Here is a 23,973-nt window from a genome sequence, read left to right as displayed (position 1 = left end):
AGCGAGAAATTGGTGATTGGTTCTTAATTCACATGACTAGTGTCTTTGTTAATAATCAATGTCCGAGTTTAAAGGTTTCCCTACAAAGCATGTAATCTTAGTACCAAATCCTGTACATTATCAGTAAACCCAATATTCGAGTAGGTTCAACATACCAATACTTGATACACCCTCATACCAAATATCAATTTGATGTCAGTATGCCTGATATGAGGCAATATTGCACCAATATTGGGAATCTTGGCCTCCTGTAAGTTGCATGAAAGATCTAGATTCAGGCATCTTCTATAAAAAAGGTAAAAAATAAAAAAATAAAAAGGACTGCTGTTTAACCATGGGACCTAGGTTAAAATCACATTCCTTCTTAAATCAAAGGATGTTAATCAAACATTGATACTCAAGCTTCGCACACAAAGCATTTATTCTATTAATATTGCCAGAGATGAATTGCATTAGTAATATAAACCCTCTTTTTAAAATGTATCCAAAAGGAAACCACCGTAGAATTTTACATGTGAATGAAAACTCTGAAAACAGGCAAAATTGTGTGCCCCGCAATAGGCTGTCTCATTCCTGAGTGGAAGCTATCCACCTTCTGTAGATAGGTAGACCATAACCTTCATTTGGGCCCTGGGACCATACTCGAGAATGGCTGTAAATAAACAAACTTCTACTAACATGCTAAACAGCTTCTCTGCCAGCTTTCTACAGAATTAAATAGCCGAGTGTAATGGTTGGCGAAACCATGACACAAGCAAATACACTGCCATAGACCCTCAGATCATCGTTCTATGCTGCAAGATAGCTTTGTGTGGTTCTGAGACTGCAGGTCGGTATCTATATTGCACCCACATATGAGAGAATTACGAATATTTTCAAGCTGCTCTGAAGGTTTGCGATAAGGCCTCATGGTAGATCCTATCCTGCTTCCCCAAACAAAGAAAAGCATTTGATTAGTTTCCATGGCATCCAATGAGGCAACTAGGAATATTCTTTGAAATCTAGAAGAGTCTCAAGTCTTTTTGCTAGCAATAGAATGTATTTATATTGACAAAGAGAGTAACATGCAAATGCTTTGTCATTCTAACAAGTCAACTTCTAGTACAAAGAAAATGATGGAAAAAAATGTACTCAGATGGAATAAAGTGAGATCAAGGGTAAAGAAGACAACTGATGTCTCCACTAGTGGTGGTGTTAGAATAGCCCAGTTTACTCTTGTTTCCGTTCTCTTTTAAAATAACAGCAGAACTTTCATTTACTAATTTGAGAAAAACCAGTAACTATTGGGAACCATTTCGTCAAGAAGAAAAACAGACAATATGGTCATTACGTCTTCAATAAATATAGATTTGCAAAAATATATACTCAGTTCAAATGTGATAGAAGCTTAAAGTAATTTCGTTATTGAAAGAAACTAAGAGCTATGTTCGCAACTTGGGATCAATTCTGAAATATGCTGCCCAGAACAAATGTGGGCATGGATGTGATCCAAAGGTCCGAGCAAAAGCACTAGCTTTGCCGTCAATTGATCACACATATTAAGAGGTCCTTAGGACAGACTAAAACTTTGAATCGCAAGTCTTCAAAATATTTGATTCCGAGATGCATCGAATATGGCTGGGATATACATCAGAAAATTATTCTCTATTTACAGTTGCAATGGAGCACATGTAATGACCTGCCATCTACCATCCCTTCAGTCATGCCATTGTTGGGCCCCATGTGAGTATTCAGAGCAAAACAGTGATTGAATGGGCAAACAAACAACAGGTTTCATGCCTCGCTATGCATGACCATTCTTAGATACTGTTGTTCTCTGACTTGACCTCTTATTTCCACATGTATTGTTTTTCAAAATTTAATAAAAGGCTTTCACATTAAACTATATGTGCAGGATTTTTCCTGGACACGATCGGAATGAAGATTTCTTTTTCTTTTCTTTCTCTACGAGGGGGTCCATGTTTACCGTTTCATGATGGACATGATGGATAATTAATTTCAGAATTTTCTGGTGTTGATGTTATTGCAAGGAAATGATAAGCCATGCCATGTCCCCGCCAGGTTCTAACCTACATTATAAAGATCTGCTGCATCAGCTAAACCTGTGTCATGTTCCATCTGTATCATGGGTCCATGCTTCATAGATTGCGTCAAAACATATCAACATAAAAAGCATGTCATACTGATATTGTACTTCATACCGAGCCAGAACCAAAACTTTCTAGTTATATCTCAATAAATTTTCCATACCTTCTCTGACACAGATGGTGTTATTTTCTGCAAAGCTTGCTCAAAATGTGATATCTTGATATTCCATGGATCACTACTTGCAGTTCCTTGATCTACAGAATTCTGTTTCTCTTCCAAAGCAGCCATGGCAGCTTCATTCATCTGATGAAAATTGAAAAACAAAGGCAACTAAGTAATTGCCGCAATGATCAATTGAACAAAATCACAAGCACAGACCCAAGAAAATAATAAGAAATTCCTACTTAATAAGATACAAATAACATGCCTGGAAAATCTGCTTAAAGCTAAGCCCTGGTTAGTCCAGATATAATGAAACCTACTAAGAACTAACAAAATAAATGTAGAAAAGAGAACTAGGCCATAGGTCATACCAAAGCAGCAAGATCGGCCCCAGTGAGACTCTTGCATGCCTCTCTATGGGCTAGAGCATCTAGGTCTACATCAGCAGAAATAGGTTTCTTCCGTGCAAGTGCCTTCAGAATTAAACCACGTTCATCAGCACTAGGTAGTGGAACATAAAGAACCTTCCCAAATCTGCCTGGCCTAAGTACAGCAGGGTCAATGACCTCAAGTCTGCATAAAATACCAATATTTTAGCCCTAAGCTTAAATGAAACCGAGCAATTACATACAGAAATAAAAGAGGAATAGATCTATCAGACCTGTTCGTAGCTCCAAGGACATAAACACCCTGTCGCTGATCAGCACCATCTAGCTCAATGAGTAGCTGCATACATAAAAAATTGATTTAGGTTTAGACATGGGGATAAGATGTTTAGTATTATACAGATCAATTTCCTTAACGAAAATACAGAAAGAAAGAAGACTGCAACTACAAGAAAGGAAACTATTTGACAGTCCAACCTGGTTTAGGAGACGTTCAACAACCCATCCTCCATCTTTTCCTCGTTTAGTTGTCAAAGCATCAACCTGCCACAATCAAAAGGGAACAGAGGCAAATATCACAATCCATAACTTATAGAAAATTCACCATTGGAGGTATTACATCAACTATTGTAATGTATGCTTGAACATAGTTATGCAAATTGCATTGTTCTTTAAAATATGCTGGTAAGTATTCGAAAAGGCTATGCAATTATTGGCAATCTCGGCAAGAGCCCTCAAAACCAGAAAACATGCTTTAATGTTCTAGCTTCAAGTTCTGGACATATTAACATATTATGTTATACATCCATAACAAAATAAAGGTACAGTTCCCCATTTTTCCAAGTGTTTTGTGTATTTGTTTATGTAACTTCTGCTTAAGTAAATTGTCCATGACTTCTATTTTCAAATATCTAGAGAATATCTTAGACAGGCTGCGTAGCTTGGAAGTCATAAATCACAATCCTTCTGATTTCTGAAACTAAATAACATGTGCATTTATCACATAGTTACAATAAATAATCCGACAGGTGTTTTAAGTGGAGATGCTGCCAAGGCATCTAAACCACCTTGACAAAATTAGTTCGAGGAAGATAAATCCACAAGAATTATGGCATCTGCAGAGGGTCCAATGTTGACACAAACCCCCTCATCTTAACTCCCTCCAAGCCTAAGCAAATTCTGGAAAGCTTCTCTTTGGTTTCATGAGCTTAAACTGTGACCAATAAGGTTGACCTCTATACCTGCCAACTAGCCTTGGTATCATTAAAGGCCCCTTCTCTTGTCCAATTGCCCAATTTTGTCTCATCTAGGAATTTGGCATCAATAAATATTGAGACAATGTTGACAGAGAATTGTGAAATTTTTAATCCTACCATACAGCTTTTCCACCCTGTAACTGACACAAAAATTTACATGATTATGACAAGTAATAAGAGATAAGGATGAATCTCCAGTTAGAGGGCTTGTTGGATCTGTCAAGTTCTATCACTTCTATTTCAGTTTCATGCATAGAGAAAAGCAATGTTACATGGGTTTGGCTATGATGCAGGTATGTTGATCCATCTTACACCCAAAACTTAGGACACAAGGACTTCGCCGTAAATGATTCCAAAGTTGAGTGGAGGTATATGGACATATATTCCCATCTAGGGCTGCAGAAGAAAAGCCTTAATCCAAGTTTTTCAAGTGGGCTTAGGAATATTTTGCTCTAGTTAGACCAGGCTTGGGTTGGCAAATAGACTCCATTTTCACTCTAATGAAGGAACATAGCCATCCATCAAATGCTCCAACAGTATGAAGCATCCCTCACTTCCCCATTTCATCACATTGCAGTGTTAGCCAAGTAACCAAGTGGCAAGGTAGTGGCTTTAAAGCCACACTATTTCTTTTAGAACCAACCACATTGATTGCATGTGTCAAACACTTAAAGCCCAACCTTGAATTTCCTTTCTACTTTTGTCCTCTCATGATGCCCCACCTACTGCCTCTCATTATCAAAACCAACCCTCTACACCTCCAATCTCCACAGATCTCAAGCCTCCTCCATCCACCAACCTCTTTTGCACATGGCTGGGCCATCTACTTGGCATACCCCCCCCCCCCCCCCCCCCCCCCAAAACCCACTCACCCACCCACCAAAAAAAAGAGGGGGAAAAATTCAACCTCCTGCATTCAATTTCCCAGTCTCTCTCCATAGCCAAATTCTTCAAAGTGCCATGTTCATGGGTACCATGATGCAAAGCACTAGGATCATGTGCCATAGTTGTGTCATGTTGCATGAATATAGGTACGATAGGCTAGTGCCTACTAACATATATATATCTCTATCTCTAATTCTTTTCAGTTTCTGATTTATATTACTCCTTTGTTGCTATCTTATTGTTCCTATCCTAAAATTATGTTATGTTGTACCATTCTCTTAATCTCCTTTTTTTTTTCTGCATAACACACATCAAGTTACTGCATATTTTTATCTTAGAAAACAGAAATACTTTACTGGCCATCAGCGATTGCTAACCAATCTCCTACTTAACCCTAGATTCATCTCCACAGGATTAAAACCTCTCAAAAAAAATCTGAAACTGAAATTTTTGACCCTTGAAATTTTCACAATATCCAGGACATAAAAAGACCTGCCCTATTTTCTGTGGCACGAAGCCAGACTGGTTTCTTGAATCAAACCTACTTAAATATCTTCCCTAGGTCCACCTACAGGCGATCCCCTTGATCCTGCACCAAAGAACCACATTAGCTTCTGGATTTTTTCTGCACTCAAAGCGAACTTTTAAACAATCCAAAGAGTCTCGTAGATAAGTCAGCAATAATCGCATTCTATAGGTGACCCAGTTGTCCCTTTACTAACCTATTTTAGTCCTAGCAGAACTTTACAAAAGATATAAAATCACTGCATTATCGATGCCCAAACCTCATGAATAATAAATTTTGATTACTATATTACTCCACAAAAAGAGGGTAACTAGAACATTTTAGAACTAATTTTTATCAACTCTAAGACTCATCAATCCATATATACCTAATATCTTATCAATCTAGCACCCAAAGCAAAACATAAACATTTATAAGTTACAAAGATGCTTTCTTTTGACTGTCAAAATCTACAATTAAACACCTACTGAGGTACAAAGGAGTAGGTCAGAATACCATCACCTTGACCTAGGTGAATGTAACCCATTTAAGTGAATCAGCACCCAAAGGAGGTGAACACACCACGTTTGATAGGCAACCCAATTTATGTGAAATTTAGGGCAAGGCCTCCTAGTAATTGAACCAATGTAATTCTAGCATAATTTCAAATTATGGGACCATCTGCAGGTTGAAGTTTTTGAAATTAGACTAGCAGTGGGCTGTGGGGTGCAACAACCTCTGAAGAGTTGGTAGGTGGTTGTTAACAGGACTTGTGGCATCACGGATGAGGGAACAAGCTAGCAACCGATGCATGGTGGGTGCACTTTTCCATCTTAAAAAGCAGATAGTTAATTATACCCTGTGAAGCTTTTTGGTTTAAAGGACCAACACTTTGTGCAGGTTGGTAGTTGTAATAAGAAAAAAACCTGGCAGCTTCGATCATGTATTGCAGTCAACATAAATGATGTTACGGAGGTGAATAGCTAAACTTCACATTTATTCAGAAGTTGAATAGGTTATGATTTATATTCATTATAAATATAATCATGTAGTACTCTAGGATAACAAAAAATGTGATATGAGCTGTTACTGATTACATCATTTACCAAAGGACATAAAATGTTAAATGTGATAATAATAATTAAAAATACCTCATCAAAGAACAGTATACATGGAGAGCATGTTCGGGCACGGCTGAATATTGTTCTAACTGCCAGCTCGCTCTCCCCAACATACTTGTTCAAAAGTTCAGGACCCTAAAATTTCAGCAATAAAAATAAGTCATCTTACAATGGAAAACTATTTAAAGAAAAAAACACTTTCATATAATATCTTAAACTATCAAAAGCAAGCATCCAATATGAAGAATTATTAGTGCAGTTGAACATAAGTAAATGATAAAAAGGGCAAAAAAAACCTTGATATGTATAAAACTGGCCCCTGCCTCATTTGCTACAGCCTTGGCAATCAACGTTTTACCACAACCAGGAGGCCCATAAAGCAAAAACCCAGCCTCCAAGTTCACTCCAAATTCCTGAAGAATACAAATATATAAAGATCAAAGAGGTACCACCAATCGAAGTCCATTTCGGTATTTGTCATTAATAATAACTGGAGTGCTAGTGAATGACTATTTAGATACGAAAATCTACATTATTGTCATTCACTAAGTAAGCAAACAGGAAGTCAGACCCGGATCAATATGATTATTTCCATGTCTATCATGCATCACTGTCATCAGATCTAGAATTAGACCATTAAGAGAACATTTTACTTGTTTTGCAGATGATGATGATGATGATGATGATGATATTAATCATTGATGACAACAATAACAAAAGATATGCTTTGAGAAAACTACTATCATATTTTATTGGTTAGCATTTCAATTCCAATGGAAAGCAACTGAAATTGAGTATTAGACTTGATGAGATAGTTGCATATGTAGAAAACCTCATAGAATAGACCGAATAGTTGGCTATCAATACCTTCACCTAGTAACTAGTGACAGCATGCGAGAAAAAAATATGATATTACTTTTGGGTCACCATCAATGTCTTCATATGCATACAGGTAAAAAACACACACTTCATTCAATTAAAACAACCACAATTGTTAAAGAAGGGCAATATGTAAAATGCTAATGAAAGAAACTGCAATGTAAAACAGGAAACCCTTACATCTCTTTAACTTTCCAAATGCTTTTTACAAGCAATAAAATTCCAAAGATAAAAATTTACCTCATATTCCTCAGGATGTTTTATTCGTTGAACAATATAACGATCAAACTCTTTCCTCAACAAATTAAGACCACCAACGTCCTCCCACTTAACATTAGGTATCGAGGAAAATCCTTCTCTTCTGGAAGATGGTTGAACCAGTTCAGCAGCTTCCTGCAAAAGAAAAGGAAAAGTAGAAATTATGCATCTTAAATTTTAAACGTAAATTAAGAAGAAATAAGCAGAAAATATGACACTGGTTGACGGGAAACTGAGTACTTCCTTTACAGTTTAATTTATGCGCATCAGATAGAAGCTGTAGTGGCAAGCAGACAGTTATAACAATGAAGGATTTCATGTAATACACCATTTTGTAAGGCAAACAAACTCAGCATGTAAACCTTGCATGCAAAACATTCAAGAGGAATAGGTAAAGGCATCTAAGCAAAATGAAAAACAGAAGTACAGTTGGAAGATAGTGTAATGGTTCATATAAAGAAAAGGGGAAAAAAGACCCATCACATAACCAGTCTATAATCATCTCAAAGCATTTGCTTCGTTATGGAGGTATTAATCTAGCAATGGATATTCAAGTCACAAAAACAGACTTGTATGAATATACAAAGATCTTCACTGTATCCCCACTTCGGAGGCAGATCTGCAGATTGTTTATATTACAAAATAAGAAATCTATTAATCGACTGATAATTATTGTAGTTATCGTGTATATCATAAAAGGAGTAGCATTCACCAAAGCACCTTCCGCAATGACCTGATTGAGTCATCTCATCCTCTACCAGCTTTAGCCATAACTTCTTGAAAGCAATTGGTCTGAAAAAGCAAAGCAACCAGCCCATGCAACATCTTGCAGGTCTTCCATTCCTATGGCACATTCCCCAGAAGACACTGACTGAAAACTTGAAGTTAAGTTTCAATGGGATTCTCAATTGCATGGCAAAGTTTTCTTTTGTTTCCTATTCAACTCTTTTGATTTCATACTGCAGATTACAATGTAACTCTCCCAATCATGTGTTCTCTCTGGATTATGTCAATCGGGTGAGATATAGAAAAGGATATGTTCTCTATTTCTTTAACGACACAATCACTATAAATGTTATAGCTGCAGTCATAAATAGTTGATGCGTTGGAAAGTAGAGGGTGTCATTAATGGGTAGAACAGGTACATGCAGTGCAACATCCCCATTTCCCAATGTAGAAAATGGGAAAGAGTTTTGAAACATGAGGGAAAAGAATGTGGATACAAAAGCAATCATATAGTTACTAGCAATTGATCTGTTGTTTCTCATATATCTGACATTTTAAGACAGCCATTTCTTCTTGATTTTTACCAACATTTCCCTAGTTATTTCTGAGCAGCTTCCATATTTGTCAGAAACCAAATCAATCTGTTTTCCTAAATGGGTCTTCCAAGAAATGCCTAGTTGCATGTGTAACTCTTTCCAGGCCACTAAGGTAATATAATGACAGCCTATAGAAAATAGGAATGCCATCCTATTCATAGACTAGGTTTTTTTTTTGATGTGATGTGGAGGAAAGAACTATAGCGGAAAAAAATACTAGAAAGAGACAACTATGCCATGAATCTGCCGATAGCAGGGAAAAAGCCATACTGAAATGGGTTACAACGTATCAAGAAAGGCAATAAGGTACACTTCCCCAAAAAGCTGAATATTACAAGGAAAAATTTCAATACATGTAATTAATATAAAGACAAAAAGAACAAAAAGAAGTAAGAAAAAAGGAACAAGCAACATTCACCATACAAGTGCATATCACCCCTTATCGGGCATACCATACCTTACCTCTACTAAATCAATACTAAGTATAGGGGCATACCGAGTGTCAGTATACTAAACTGACCCATACTATACCAATATGGTACCGTTATGGGTGACAAAACCGATATTACGAACCTTGAGAACAAGATATTGTTGCTTCCATAAGTATAGAACATGACTATATAGGAGGCTATTGATGATACTATAAAAGGAATTCTAATTTATCAAATACAAGTAAAAAAAACCCATATCCCACAAACACACATATGCACGGGTATAGTCATATAGACATCCACATGCAAGTGAACGCGTAACACACATGCACACATGAACGCACACTTGAATAGAGAAAGATAGGCTACTTTCAGTAGATTACCTCGAAATCAGCCATGGTAATACTAAGACTCTCCATTTCTTCAGGGGCCCAAGGTTGTCTCCACCAGTCCTCAGTGTTCTTGTTTTCAAGCTCAGAAGAAAGTTGAGACTTTCTTCTATCTATTATTCTCTTCATTGCCAGGTTTCCTGCTTTATTCACTAATGCCGCCAGATCAGCTCCAACAAAACCTGGTGTGGACCTTGCTAGTTTGAAAAGGTTAAATTGGCCCTCAAGCCTAATGTTACGAGTAAGCACCGACAAAATCTCAACCCGTGCATTTTCATCAGGGACACCCAAAATGATCTCTCGGTCAAACCGCCCAGGCCTTCTTAATGCTTGGTCCACAGCATCAGGTCTATTTGTGGCTCCAATTACCAGAACATAGCCAGGTTTTTTCTCGGACGCTTCTGACTCGAAATTAGAATTACTTGATCTAAGTGTTTGGTGGGACTCATCCATGCAAGTCATTAACTGTGTAACTATCCGGCGCTCCATCTCCTTCTGCAGGTTCTCCCTCTTGGAAGCAATGGCATCTATCTCATCAATGAAAACAATCGAAGGGGCAGTTCTGTATGCCTTCTTGAAAAGGTCCCGTATATTTTCTTCTGAAGCACCTGAAATAATCATGTGTAAACAAACATTCGGAACTTAAGCTTGCTGACAAAAGTACTTTGAATGGAATGACGAAGACAATAATGCACTAATAAGAAAGATAAATTGAAACATATAGCAAAAAAAATGCCAAAACAAACACTTAACAACAGAAAGTTGGTTTGGTTATATATATACCATTATCAATTTGTAATCTGGAAGTTCTTTTCTCAAGGAGGTCATTGAGATTTAGGAATTGGTGAGTACATCATAAAATCCATGAATGATTGAATAGCTCTTGACTAACTGATTTTTCTAAATAGAGAATCATTCATCCATGGGGGGGGAACATGAAAGTTAAGTAACAAAACAAGTTCACTTTATGCACCATGGATCATATCAAACAGCACAGCATTCCATTCTAGATTCAATAAGTATTCGGATAGAAAGGTAGAAATGACCTACAATCTTCAGAATTCAGATAGTGGCTAAGTTTTATGCCTCATTACTTCTTTAAGGCTAAATCATATATTTGGATATGACTATGATCTTTTTAAATTTTATTTTTTGCAAAACTATTTATTTTTAGCAGCAAAAAAAGGATTATTATGAATCATCCGTCGTCAACTTATGAGTTGAAGACTCGGCACCAATTTCTGATCTTTAAGTAGTGAAATTGGTGCCTCGACAATATCATGGTCTGTTCTTATAACTAGCTACAATGCATGCGCAGGTGCACGTAATTTCAAAGACTTTTTAGATTTGAGGTATTTAACTACAATATCTGAAAAAAAAATTAACTCATGATTAACATCTTTTCTAATGCATTAAATTTCGCCTTTGTTTCTTGGTTAAAAGTATGTTTCTTCTCCTCCTTTAAAAAAATTTTAGACTCTAAATATTCTAGAAATTTTTTAAGTCTTACTTTCTCGCTAAATCGAATTTTCACCTATTGGTTAGGAATGACTCTACTCCTCTTTTTCTTATTCTCAAAGTCTAGCAATTTTAGAATTCCCTCTTCTACAAAAATCTCGCATGTTTTATTAAGGCTTCCAAGAAAAAAATTTAATTATACTTGCTAAAGGAATATTTTAAATTTTTAAAATATTTTTACATACTATTATTTCACATTCATTCTGCAGATGAATTTTGGATGCCATTTAAATAGGCAACAGAACACCCTTCAAACAGATGATAATTTCCATGCACATTACCTATGCAAGCAGAACATGGCAAAAGGCAAGGATACAGCCTCCTAATGTCATTCATGCACACTCCATACCCATCTGTCATGGATGCTCGGCTTGTCCTCAAGCAGCAAACCAAGCACTTGTGTGACTCATGAGAGTTAATGAGCTTACAATATTGAAAGTGGTAACAATATTCGCGATAGCATTGGCTCTCATTAAGCCCTTATTACATAAGATCCTACCAAAGTTCATATTACTTGCATGAAATTCTAGTAAGTATCATTCTCCACGTGTTTATATCTTGAGTAGATCCTTCATCTTGGACATAGAACAAGTAGACTATTTGTTAACTTATGACTAAAATGATAGGAAAAGAATATTGTCAACTTATGCTACTAAAATGACAGAAAGAATAGGACGGATGCACAAATTGCAACTGGATCTTACCAGAGACACCAGAGACCACTTCGGTGGCAGATATCTTATAGAAGGGAACACCAGTCTCATTGGCAATGGCATGGGCGAGCTTCGTCTTCCCACAACCAGGTGGGCCATGCAACAGAATCCCGGCCATCGGCCTTACCCCAAGCCACTTCGGCAGATGCGGATGGCACAGCGGCACGATCACCTCCATCATCAGTTCCTCCAGCACCGCCTTCATCCCACCAAGATCCCGGAACCTTGGCCCTGGCCTCCCTTCCTCCCCAATCTCTACCTCACCTCCTCCACTCCTCCCCTTCTCAACCACCGGGGTCTCAATCCCACTACCTCCACCACACACATCAACCAATTCCACATTAATCGGCTTCTCCACGGCCGCCTCGATCTCCATATTGTCCTCCTCCGCGCCCTTCAGCTTCGCCCGCTTGCCATAGCTGTCGCGGAGCAGCGACTTCGTTATGTCGAACTCCGGATCCATCTTGGCCTCGAAGACGGAGTCGTCGGAGGTGGAGGTCGAGTCGTTGGAGGATTCGGAAGGGTCCCGCCGCTGGAACTGGCGGCGGCGGAGGTGGTCCGACTCCGCACGGAGCAGCCGCTGCTCGGAGAGGTCGGAGCGGCTGGGCCTCTTGCGGGAGGAGGGTGCATCGCCGCCGCCGTCGTCATCGTCGTCGTCGGATGAGGAGGAGGAGGAGGATCCGGCGGCGGCGGCGGGGCGGCGGCGGAGGGAGTCGAGGGTGCGCTGGACGCGGAGGGTGAAGGGTTGGAGCTTGACGCGAGCGTAATCGGGGTAGTGGGAGCGGAGGTGGTGAACGACGGAGTCGACGTCGAGGGAGTAGGGGTCGGAGGGGAGCTTGGAGGAGGCGATGCGGCGGAGGAGGACAGAGTTGCTGAGAACGGCGGAGGAGGAGGGGGAGCGGTTGCCCCGCCTCATCCGCTTCCCCATCTCTCGTTCGTCCTTTCCTCCTTTCGCCTTTGTTGTTGCCTTCCCCCGGAAATTTGAAACGGAAGGCAAGTAGAGGAGCTAGGGTTTACGGAATTCTCGAGTCTGGACCGCGCAAGAAAGAACGCAAGCTAGAATCGCTTTTGGGTTTAGACCCGTTAAATTTCAACCCTGATTTAGCACGTGCAATGAGACGTGCTCCGCCGCTATTTTCTTCCCTATAAACATACATCTCCTCAAAAGAATGAAGGATAACTACCATTTACTAGCAATCTCCTTAGAGCCAGCTTCTAAAGGTGATGAAGCCAACAACCATCTAAGAATCCCCCTCTAAAGTAATACAAAGCTCTCAAAAGTTTTATAGTATATATCAAATCTTTTCATGCTTCTCACAGTTTTACCATCCGGATCATAGTATCAAAGACCAGAACTCCGCATACAACAATAAATAAGCTTGTGGGGCTCATGATAACAAAATGCAAAACGCTATAAGTATCTTTGTTCTGAATATTGTTGTCAAAGTTGATGTTGAGGAAATAACAAAGTAATGGCTCCGAAGAATAATGAATCACCTGAGGGCTTCTGTATACATGTTACCTTGGTTTTAATGCATGAAGGATTAAATTAAACACATTGCATGATGCATTCAATTATTTCTCAAAAAAGGAAATAAAATATCTAACCATAATATGTTAATCTCATCGATACATTCTTTTTTCCTAGGCACACAAATGCACTCTTCTGGTCTCCTGCTAACTTTATAGAGAGATAACAAAGGTACATAATTTTATCCATGGATTCAAGAATGAAGGGTCTAAAATGAATGATCGAATAATTGGTAGTACAAGTTGCCATAATTGAAAAATTAAAGCAAAATCTATCTTCTCTGCTCCCCCCTCCCTCCCCATCATCCTCCTTGCCCCATTAATGTTGATTGGCTTATGTTCTTAGAATCTCAATCGACAATTAGAAAGGGGTGGGAGGGCAGTAATGACTATAGCAACTTATGTCTTTATTTGCATCGTTGGATTCTCCTTCCACCACCAACATCATATTCTAGCCTTGCCTCACAATCTTCCATCACCGTAGCTATGTTCAGGGTTGATGCCCTATCCCAACACTCCCATAGGATTAATGCCATCCGTGTCCACACAACCACCATTTTGATTCCATTTGCCTTTGGAACCAAAATGGGCCAGTTGGGTCTCCAAGCTTCCAATGCTAGGACTTTACTTGCCATTGTCCATAGCCCCTTTGCCCACAACTTCGGTGGGAAATATAAGGGTGTACACATCATCAAACCTCAAGGCCTTTAAGCTAAAGCTGATCATAGGTTAGTCTTGGTCATAAAAAAAATGTTAGATTTTACATAAGCTTGGCCCAAAACTCTATTAAAAATGAATGGAGTTTAGGCTCGAGGCCCAGCCCATGATCAGCTCTACTTCAAGCATATAAAAATTATTCCTTAAGCTTCCATTAGAGTTTTAGTTCATGGATTGTAGCAAAAGTTGCTTCCAAAAAGCTGGATGATAAGACTCAAATGCCATAGTTGCTAAAGCCTCTCAAAAAAAAGCCTCTCAAGCTTTTGTGCATTAGCTCAATATTTTGAGGGAATCACGGCAGGAAGCCTTGCTTCCTCCTCAAGTGTCACATGCTAGGTCACCTAGTGATTACGAACTCTGCTTTGAGCCCCAGCCGCTAAGACCTCTTGGGCATGAGGAAGTGACCACAGGAAAAATATGCAATGGAGATCTGGGCCCTCTTGTGAGGACCGTGAGGGTGTGTGTTTAGTCCCACATCGGTTATTCGCTAGGTAGATCTTAAGTACTTATACAGGATTAAGGAACCTAAATAATACCTTCCGACTAGCCATTTTGGGTGAGATCCTGAGTTGTGACAAATTGTATCAGAGTAGACCCAGCCCATAACCTATGTGGACTATGGGTTGTTACACCTTTGGAAGAAGACCCATGCCTACCTCGGCACATTCGACTCCGCCAAGGATACTACCCGCATCTTTGGTGCCGTTGCTTGCACCCTCTATAGCCCCAAGGCCAAAACCAACTTCCTCATCGTAAGCAGCACTGTGGAGTCCTTCAATGGTCCTTGGTTGTCAATGCCCCTACTCCCCCTTCAGTCACCCTCCCACCTTCGACATCTTTCTAACTCACTGCCGCCCCACCATCGGTGTACTATTGGGGCCAAACTTGCCCTAGCTGAGCTTATGAGAGGGGGGAAAGCAGGCATTACTGCAATAGGTTGCCACCTTGTTTCCTAGAATACCTTTTAGTAATGACCAACTAGTTCCATCTTCATTTCAATTAAAAAAATAATATAGAAGCACCATAGCAAAACCCAGACGGAAACAAAGCATTTGCAGTAGCTTTTTCATTACAAGTATGTTTAACTCTACTATTCTCATTGAGGGCCTGATTGTTGTCCTTGCTGACTTTAAGCAACGAGTATAACAGATAGAGAAAATAGGATATAACTAATATCCAACTTGTATTTATATCCATTTCAAACAAAAATAGATATCATTAATATTCTATTCATATACTTATCTGTTTAGAACAAATATGGATACTCATTTTGGTATTTATTAATATTCGTATCTATACTCGAAGCCACTGAAAAAATATCAATATAAATATGGATATACCAGTGTCTGATCCATTTTCAGCCCTGTCAACTATTAAATATATACCTTACGTGAAAGAAAACAATTGATGCATTCCATTCTATCCCACCCCTTTTGTAACTAAATCTTTTTAGCTATGCATATTTTGGATCCTTGAGTATATTTAAATTTTGCAATATTCAACAAAATAGATATATAATGCGACATTTTTCATTCTTTCTTGTCGACTTCATAATTTTGTTGAGAGACCTAATTTTTATGGTAGTGTAAGCTATCCCATTAAATTTTTTTTATTATCAATACTTCATTAAAGAGAGTGAGTCGTGCCTTTAACAAAGTTTTATTTCTGGGTTCCATTTATTTGCTGGTAAATCATGCGTCTATAGTGGACCAAAGTGATGGATTTTCTGTGTATATATATATATATATGTGTGTGTGTGTGTGTGTAATATTTTGACCATAATATAATTTTTGCCAGGGTTTTACTTAAGCAGGTCTGCCTTGCAACAAAGTTGAACCTTGAGATGTTTCTTTGCTTGACTGAATAACCAAAAACTCTTGCCTTGGCCCATCAAAACTTGCATGCTTTCTCTATCACATCTCCTCCACCAAAGGCCCCAAACCTTTTTCCTCCCTTACCCACCACTAACCACTTACATTGCCTTCAATATTGTCCCCTTTATCCTCAACATCTCCATCATTACAATCCAATTTTTCACCTCTTGGTCATTCTTAGTAATCAGAAAATCGGATATGATTAAGCTAACTTGGGCTTGAGCCAATTTGGGCTCAAGGCCCAAACTATGCTGAAATTATTAAAGCTGTGCCCAATCTTAGGATGGCCAAACCTATTTTAAAATAATTCAAACTTGGGCTCCGCTTTACCGGGCCCGAATCATTTCCAACCCTAGTTCGCATTAAGGGCTCGTTTGGTTCGCAGGAAAAAGAGGGGGAAAAGTGTGGTCAACGGAAAAGTAATGAAATGCCTCTTGTTTGGTTGGAGTTTTCAAAGGAGATAGATGGGAAAGTTGTATTCCCATGGGAATATGATTCCCACATTTCATGGGAAAGTCTTTCCCATGAGAAACATGGGAAAGTTACTTTCCCATGAGGTGGAAATCACTCTTTTTTTATTTTTTCCCAAAAAGACCCTTCAGCATTAAAGAAGCATTAAAGACCTAATTTTTATTAAGGGCATAATAGAAATTATACATAACTTTCCTAGGAAAGTGGATGGTCAACCAAACATAAGTACTTTGGAAATTTGTCACTTTTCCATGGTTAACCAAACATGCCAAAAGTACTTTCCTATGTATCCTCTTCATAGGAATCTGATTCCCAGGAATCATATTTCTAGGAGGGAAAATACTTCCCGCGAACCAAACGAGCCCCAAAGGAAACCACACAACTCTCAACGCAAAGTCTTGATGGAGCTTAGAAGGTACAGGTACTAAACAAGCGGGTAACTCGGGCACCCTTGAATACATTTACATGGTGCCCTTTTGGAGGCTCAGATTTTCGCCCCGAAACCTCCCAGCTCTCACTGGCTTTTCGTCTCTCGCCTTTCCGGCTCTCTCTCTCTTCGCCCTCCGCCTCCTCCTCTCCTCCCCAACCCCCGACCTTCGCTCCCTCCTCCGCCGCCACGCCGTCATCGTCGCCTCTGGCCACTCTGCCAACCCCTTCCTCGCCGCCAAGCTCATCTCCCTCTACGCGGCACTCTGCCGCCCCGACCTTTCTGCTCGTGTCTTCTCGGCCGCCATCCCTTCCAACTCCGGCGACACCTTCCTCTGGAACTCCATCATAAAAGCCCACTTCTCCAATGCCGACTTCCCGCTCGCCTTCCGCGCGTACAGTCAGATGCTTTCCTCCGGCGCTTCCCCGAACGAGTTTACCATCCCCATGGTGGCCTCCGCCTCCGCTGAGCTCCTTGACCTTGGTCTCGGCTCTTCCGTCCATGGCAATGCCACGAAGTTCGGTCTTTTTAATGGGAACTCCGCTGCTGTGGGCTCATCTTTAGTGTATATGTACTCGAAGTGCGGGGTGATTGGAGATGCGTATAGGATGTTCGATGAAATACCAGCGAGGGATGTGGTGGCATGGACTGCGCTTATAATTGGGTGCGTGAGGAATGGCGAGTTTGAGGAGGGATTGGTGTGCCTTAAGAAGATGCATCGGGTTGGTGGAGATGGAGGGGGGAGGCCTAATTCTCGGACCATGGAAGGTGGTTTGCAAGCTTGTGGGAACTTAGGGGCCTTGCCGGAAGGTAAGTGTCTGCACGGGTTTTTGTTTAAAGCTGGAATGGGGTTCTGCCCTTCAGTCAATTCATCACTTCTTTCCATGTATTCCAAGTGTGAAAGCTTGGAAGAAGCTACTATTGTGTTTCAAGAGTTATCAGACAGAGACATTGTCTCTTGGACTGCAATTGTTGGAGTTTATGCCAGGAAAGGTTTCATATTTGGGTGTCTGGAGTTGTTTCAGATGATGCAGGATTTAGGGGTAGAACCTGATGGAGTTTTTATTAGCTGCATGCTTACAGGTTTTGCTAATTCTGGTAACATTAGTGGGGGAAAGGCATTTCATGGAGTTATGTTGAGGAGAAATTTTGTATTGAATACTTTGGTTGGTAATAGTCTACTATCAATGTACTACAAACTTGAGTTATTGGAGTACGCCAAAAAGGCTTTTGATTTGGTAGTTGAACGTGATGCAGAGTCATGGAATTTGATGGTCTTTGGATATGGGAAGATGGGATTGGATGTTAAATGCTTGGATCTTTATAGAGCGATGCAATTTCTCAGATTAGGCTATAATTCTGATCTCAATTGCTTAGTTTCTGTGATTTCTTCCTGTTCCCGGTTAGGGGCATTGCGTTTAGGCCAATCCACACATTGCTGCATGATAAAGTATGCAGTTGATGGAGATGTATCAGTTGCTAATGCACTCATTGGCATGTATGCGAGATGTGGAAAACTTAACCTTGCAAGGACAATATTTGATCACACAAGTAGAGATGTTGTTACATGGAATGCTTTGATTGCAGCTTATGCTCATCTAGGACATTCTAGTGATGCCTTACCACTGTTTGATCAGATGCTTTTGGAAGATGTGAAACCCAATTCTGCAACTTTAGTGAGTATTCTGTCAGCTTGTTCACATATGGCTGCTCTCCACCGTGGAAAATGGATACACAACTACATCAAAGAAATGGGGTTAGAGTCTGATGTCTCTATTTGCACAGCACTGGTGGACATGTATGCTAAATGCGGGCAGCTTGAAATTTCAAGAGCAGTATTTGATTCTATGCCCGAAAGAGATGTTGTTTCTTGGAATGTGATGATCTCAGGGTATGGCATCCATGGATATGCCAAGGAAGCATTAGATGTCTTCAGGGAAATGGAAAAGACGAGTTTGAGGCCTAATGGGGTTACATTTCTTGCAGTCCTATCTACATGCAGTTATGCAGGATTAGTGAAAGAGGGAAAAGAATTGTTTGATGAAATGGGAAAGTATTCTGTTATACCAACACTGAAGCATTTTGCTTGCATCGTGGATCTCCTGGGCCGATCAGGGAATTTATGTGAGGCTGAAGCTATGGTTCTTAATATGCCAATGGAGCCTGATAGTGGAATTTGGGGAGTGCTGCTAGGCGCTTGTAGAATGCACAATAACATGGAGATGGGAGAGCGTATTGCAAGGAGAGCTTTGGAGTCGGACCCTACGAATGATGGATACTACATTCTGCTGTCCAATATGTACAGCTGTGCTGGAAGATGGGAAGAGGTGGAGAAACTGAGGGGTACAATGAACAATAAGGGAGTAAGAAAGAGAGCTGGTTGGAGTGCAGTGGAGCTTGGTTAGGGGATTCACAAGCAAAAGACTCATGCATGGGATGGAATAAGTTGCAGTGCATGATAGAATAAATGATGAAAACCAAAAATCTGCAATTGGACTGAGATCAACTTAGGTACAGGTTAGTCTTCAATGGAAAATCAATATCTATTTTGTATAGATCGTGTACGAATATGGATAATTGAATAGTTGTTAATTTCATTATCAGTTAGCAATTTCATAGAGCATTACTTGGCATAAACATGTTAAACTTTCATGATTTGCATCTGCACTTTCATTTCGATTTTTCCATTTTGTGTGAATTTGGTTGAAGCGACTGCAACATAAACCCATGAATGATATTTATTTGCATTTTTTATTATTTTATATTTAATTAGGTCCTGATCAATTAATGATGACAATTAGTCAAATCAGACTGATTTAGCTTAGATTATAGTAGAAAGTACCACTAATATCGAACATGCCATCAAGTTGAATCATAGAGTCTTAATACAGCCATGGCTAACTCATCATGTTCAAACTAAACCTGCATAAGCCCCATTTGTCATTGTTTTTGGAGGATTAAAAGCCACTTATTAGAAGGTTGGAAGCGCCTTTGGATGATTTTAAGGTGTTTGATAAAAATTTTAAAATAGCTTTTTAGCTTCTCCAAAAGCTGAAAAAGGTCTACTAGGAAAAGATCTAATTTGGACATTTTAGGTAAAAGCTCTACACGCGTTGGGAAGCTTTTTTTTTGGGTGCTTACCTGAGTGACATAGCTTTGGGTCCTAGCAATGAATTTTTTAATAATTAATTTAAAATATTTTTTATTTCCATAATTATTTAAGTTGGTGTTTTTGTCATAGTCATACAATTAAGAATTTTGAATTTATTTATTGTATTATTAAGATTAAAATGTAAAAAATACTTTAAAAATAACCAATAATTCGTAATAAAAGTTTTGATAGCATAACATAACATAACATAATAATTGTATTGTATTGTATTATATTACATTATAATGATTATTATTGTAATATACTGATTAAATTATAATAATATAACATTATCATATTACAACAATATTATACTATTATAACATTTTATTAAATAATAATATCATATTATTATAGTATAATGATATTATTATAATATAATAGTATTATAAAAATTATTATTATATTTTGTTATAAATATAAACTTATTTTTTAATTATATAATGTGGATTAAAATATCATAAATAAGTAATTTATAATTTAAGAATACTTTATATTAGCAATTTTTATGCTACAAAGAGTTAGATAATTAAAATTACTTTGCAAGATCCTTTATTGTCATATTCTAATACTAAAAGTAACTTTTCAGTTTGGTTATTAAACAAATGTTAAAGTTCAAGAGTACTTCCGAAATGTAGTTACAAAATATCAAACAACTTTTTATTAAAAACTCTACTAGCGAAAATTTGCTACCAAAGCTCTATGGACAAATGCTCTACTACCTAGCAATGCCAGACAGAGCCTTGAACTTTCAAACAACATAATTCATTTTGTCATGGTCTAATCTAATGCTTCATGACTCCCAAGCGAAATTTATCTTATATTGTGTCTAGCAAGAAAGACCTAGGCCAACCCATTTTATGTTAACATCCAAACAGTGAGTCATAATTGCTTTTCCAAACAGCTCTAGCTTAAAACAACTAATTGTGATAAGCATGGTCTGCTGTATCGGTCCGGCCTGGGACCGGTACCGGATTAGCGTGGAATCCGGTACCGATAGTTTATTGTAGGAGAACCGGTTCGGACCGGTACGGGACCAGTTCATACCGGTCCGGGGCCGCTACCGGTACACTGACCGGTACCGGTACGGCGGACCTTAGACTGATAAGAATGTTGCTTTTTTAGTAATCTTATTACCGCTATTAGTGCTTTGGAGTATTGTATTCTGGTTGATTTTTCTTTTATGCAAGGATTAGTGGGCAAGATATATTTAGGTAAATTTTTCTTGTCTTAGATCCAGAATATATTCTTTGATTCTCTTATCAGCAAGAAAGCCAAATGCAAATTTCCACTTCTATCAAAAAGTATATTGTTGCCTTTGTTTTGGGCTATTGGGCTACTTTCACTATGGTGTCTAAGAGAGGAAAACATCATAAAGAGCAGTCAATTATATTTACCATTTACAGCTGTATAGGGATGAAATTTGCAACATCATTATTCAGTGCACTTGACCCTGTAATGAAGGAGAGAAGTCAGCAAAGATAAAGAGAGATGCAGGAAACGAAAAAATAATAATACATAGCTCCACTTTTTTTGATACATTTTTGCCACTATTTTGAGATCGATATTTGAAGTGTTTTGCTTTCCTCTGTTTACTGCACTAAATACTCTTTACCTTTCAGGTCAAAGAAGGGAAAAGATAAAGAGGAAATTTGAAAGAAAAATGTTGTTGGAGAAAAGATGAACCACAATTCATGCATATATTCTTCCATCCACAAGACCAACTCAGGTATGCATATATGAGAAGGCTGAGTGAAGGACATAGACAGCAAGAAAGCATTTCCCGCAAAGTAGGTATCGAGGAAGAGAGGTGAGGCCCTGGTTCTGAACCCGACTCTAGGTGTTAAATACCTTCTGATGCTATCATTCAAGTGTTTATGCCTTTAATTCTTGACGGGTTCACAGGAAAAGTCTATCCAAGGCAACAGCCAGGGACTGGTCCTATCAGTTGATGCTAAAGCCTAGACTTAAATGGACATGACAGCTTCACGAGCATCTTGTTGGTGCTGTCTCTCAGCTTTGTGGAGCCTAGAGCAAGTTATGATCAATTTCTTGGTGCACTGAAATTGTTAATTTGCTCCTTATTTCTGAGGTTTTTGATCCTTTACTGCAAGGATCAATGTGAGTAATGGGAGTTCCCAGCCTTGCTCTGTACCTTTTGAAGAGTCATCTTCTCTCTCTCTTTTCTACCTTTAGAATCACATCTCAATAGGAAAATTTTCTGAAATATAAGTACTATATTTTCTCTTATGTTGCAGAAATATAGGCCTGCGAATGACCGAGATACAAGCATGCGTAATGACAAGAAATAAAGGTGAGGTGCTTTAAATGTTTCCAAATTTTCTTTCACAGACAAATGTTCCTCTGCAGCAGACTGCTGAGGCAGCTAATAATGTGAATGTAGAGAATGAAGCCTCCCCACATTGAGGAGGAAAAAACATAACCTCAGTTCAATAATTATGATGAATAAGATCACAAAATGTGTAACTTAATATTTGCTCGCAGTATTAGTGCTGCTTATAAAAAAAGAAATCTCTTTTTTCAGGACCATGTGCACATGCCAATTGAGTTGCAGAACTTATAGGAAAAAATTGAGACGAGGTCATGTGATACTTGAGTCATCTCTTTAAAATAAAGTTTCTCTAATAGAGGAAGTTGATTGGTCCCTCAGGCATGGAGACACTTGAAAATTCCATATGGATGTGCAAGAGCAGTACTTGCAATCGATTTTTAAGGAAGGCACCGGGAGCACTTGCCAGTTATAGTCTGATTTCATTGGTAGTGGAAGCTGTGAGGCCCGCGCTTCTGAGCTGGTCTCTGCAACGGAGTCAGAGTGCTTGAGTTCTTTCTTTTAGAAAGTAGCTTATTCCATATAAGCTGAACATGCTGATTGCTCCACATACAGCTGCTTAGAAACTTTAGAGAGACAGGAGGCAAATGCTCGAAAAAAAGTAATGCAAACTGGAGCATAGCTCTTCTCTTGACAATTGGACCGAATTCTTAATGTACTCAAAATGCAATATCAACAAATGATTCTTCAAACAAAAGGTGAAGCCATCAGGGTACCATTCTCTTGTATATGAAAATTTGTTGGAAAGGGTTAAAAAAAAAGGAATAGCTGATCTCTATACTTGACAATGTATGAGTTTAATTTTTTTAGTTCTGTTAATTGTAAATACAAGTATTCAGTGCGATATCGTTACTTTGATAAAATTGGGTATGATCACCTCCGTTTTTTTGTGATTTAAGATTTGAGGGACTATCTAAAAGATTGTCTAAGTAATGAATTATGAATCAAATACAGGATCCTTGTAGGGGCTCATGTGCATCGCTATGCCTTTAACAAATGCATACTTTTTGGTTATTAGCTATTGCTTTTGATTCTCTTAATGTATAGCTATACTTTATGCATCCGTGTCGAGATTTTTCTAGAGGAGACTCATTGAAAATCATTGTTACATGCACTAAGGTAATATATTTTCATTGTTTGCACTTCTACAACGAAGCATAACATTTAAACTCTAATTTTTATAGTAGCTGCAAGCACAGTTTTGTTGACCCTTGAGAGACCCAAATGCGGACTCAGATGCAGCACCTATTGCCAAAAACCACGTAAAAGGTAATATAACTTTTACGAAGTCCCTATCATCATAATCTATTTCCTATGAGTCAAAATGTTAATTTTTTCCCATTTAGCACAACTAGTGGAGTTTTGAAACCCAACGAATGGATCAATGGTAAGCTCCGACAATGAGAGAAACAAAATCCAATCATCAATGTATCTATTGCACCGATATTATCTTTTTTTTTATTTTCTATGCTGTGTAGCATGGCTCCCTTGCTAGTATACATGAAAGAAGATCCTATAGATACACTATTACACTATATTA

At 38.6% G+C, this 23,973-nt stretch overlaps 2 protein-coding genes across 3 annotated transcripts; one reads left to right on the top strand and one right to left on the bottom strand.

The window, feature by feature from the left end:
• Window positions 1-403: 403 nt before the first annotated feature.
• LOC103716113 (cell division control protein 48 homolog C-like) lies at window positions 404-13,112 on the bottom strand. Its single transcript, XM_008803986.4, has 10 exons — window positions 11,905-13,112; window positions 9,677-10,290; window positions 7,523-7,675; window positions 6,700-6,816; window positions 6,434-6,538; window positions 3,114-3,179; window positions 2,912-2,976; window positions 2,622-2,823; window positions 2,251-2,391; window positions 404-923 (listed from the first exon to the last, which is right to left on the bottom strand). The coding sequence occupies exons 1-10, from the start codon at window positions 12,839-12,841 to the stop codon at window positions 876-878; spliced, it is 2,448 nt and encodes an 815-aa protein (XP_008802208.2). The 5' UTR covers window positions 12,842-13,112; the 3' UTR covers window positions 404-875.
• A 3,815-nt stretch (window positions 13,113-16,927) lies between these two features.
• LOC103716129 (pentatricopeptide repeat-containing protein At4g39952, mitochondrial) lies at window positions 16,928-23,296 on the top strand. Of its 2 annotated transcripts, none has more exons than XM_026808104.2 (5): window positions 16,928-19,443; window positions 21,706-21,893; window positions 21,989-22,204; window positions 22,342-22,397; window positions 22,629-23,296. In XM_026808104.2, the coding sequence occupies exon 1, from the start codon at window positions 16,971-16,973 to the stop codon at window positions 19,335-19,337; it is 2,367 nt and encodes a 788-aa protein (XP_026663905.2). In that variant the 5' UTR covers window positions 16,928-16,970; the 3' UTR covers window positions 19,338-19,443; window positions 21,706-21,893; window positions 21,989-22,204; window positions 22,342-22,397; window positions 22,629-23,296. The 2 variants fall into 2 exon arrangements, with proteins under 2 accessions (XP_026663905.2, XP_026663904.2); XM_026808103.2 differs by having other exon boundaries at window positions 16,929-19,449.
• Window positions 23,297-23,973: the final 677 nt, after the last annotated feature.

The sequence above is a fragment of the Phoenix dactylifera genome, chromosome 6 (genome assembly GCF_009389715.1).
Source record: "Phoenix dactylifera cultivar Barhee BC4 chromosome 6, palm_55x_up_171113_PBpolish2nd_filt_p, whole genome shotgun sequence".
In the NCBI taxonomy this organism is placed as follows: domain Eukaryota; kingdom Viridiplantae; phylum Streptophyta; class Magnoliopsida; order Arecales; family Arecaceae; genus Phoenix; species Phoenix dactylifera.
This window is presented reverse-complemented; position numbering and strand designations above follow the sequence as displayed.

Excerpts from the sequence above, each read along its gene's own strand:
- LOC103716113 (XM_008803986.4), bottom strand. The coding sequence starts at position 12,841 with ATGGGGAAGCGGATGAGGCGGGGCAACCGCTCCCCCTCCTCCTCCGCC. Across the intron at positions 6,817-7,522 it reads AACATCCTGAGGAATATGAG|GAATTTGGAGTGAACTTGGA; the intron begins GTAAATTTTTAT and ends TGTATTCTTCAG. Across the intron at positions 2,392-2,621 it reads GGGCCGATCTTGCTGCTTTG|ATGAATGAAGCTGCCATGGC; the intron begins GTATGACCTATG and ends AATTTTCATCAG.
- LOC103716129 (XM_026808104.2), top strand. The coding sequence starts at position 16,971 with ATGGTGCCCTTTTGGAGGCTCAGATTTTCGCCCCGAAACCTCCCAGCT.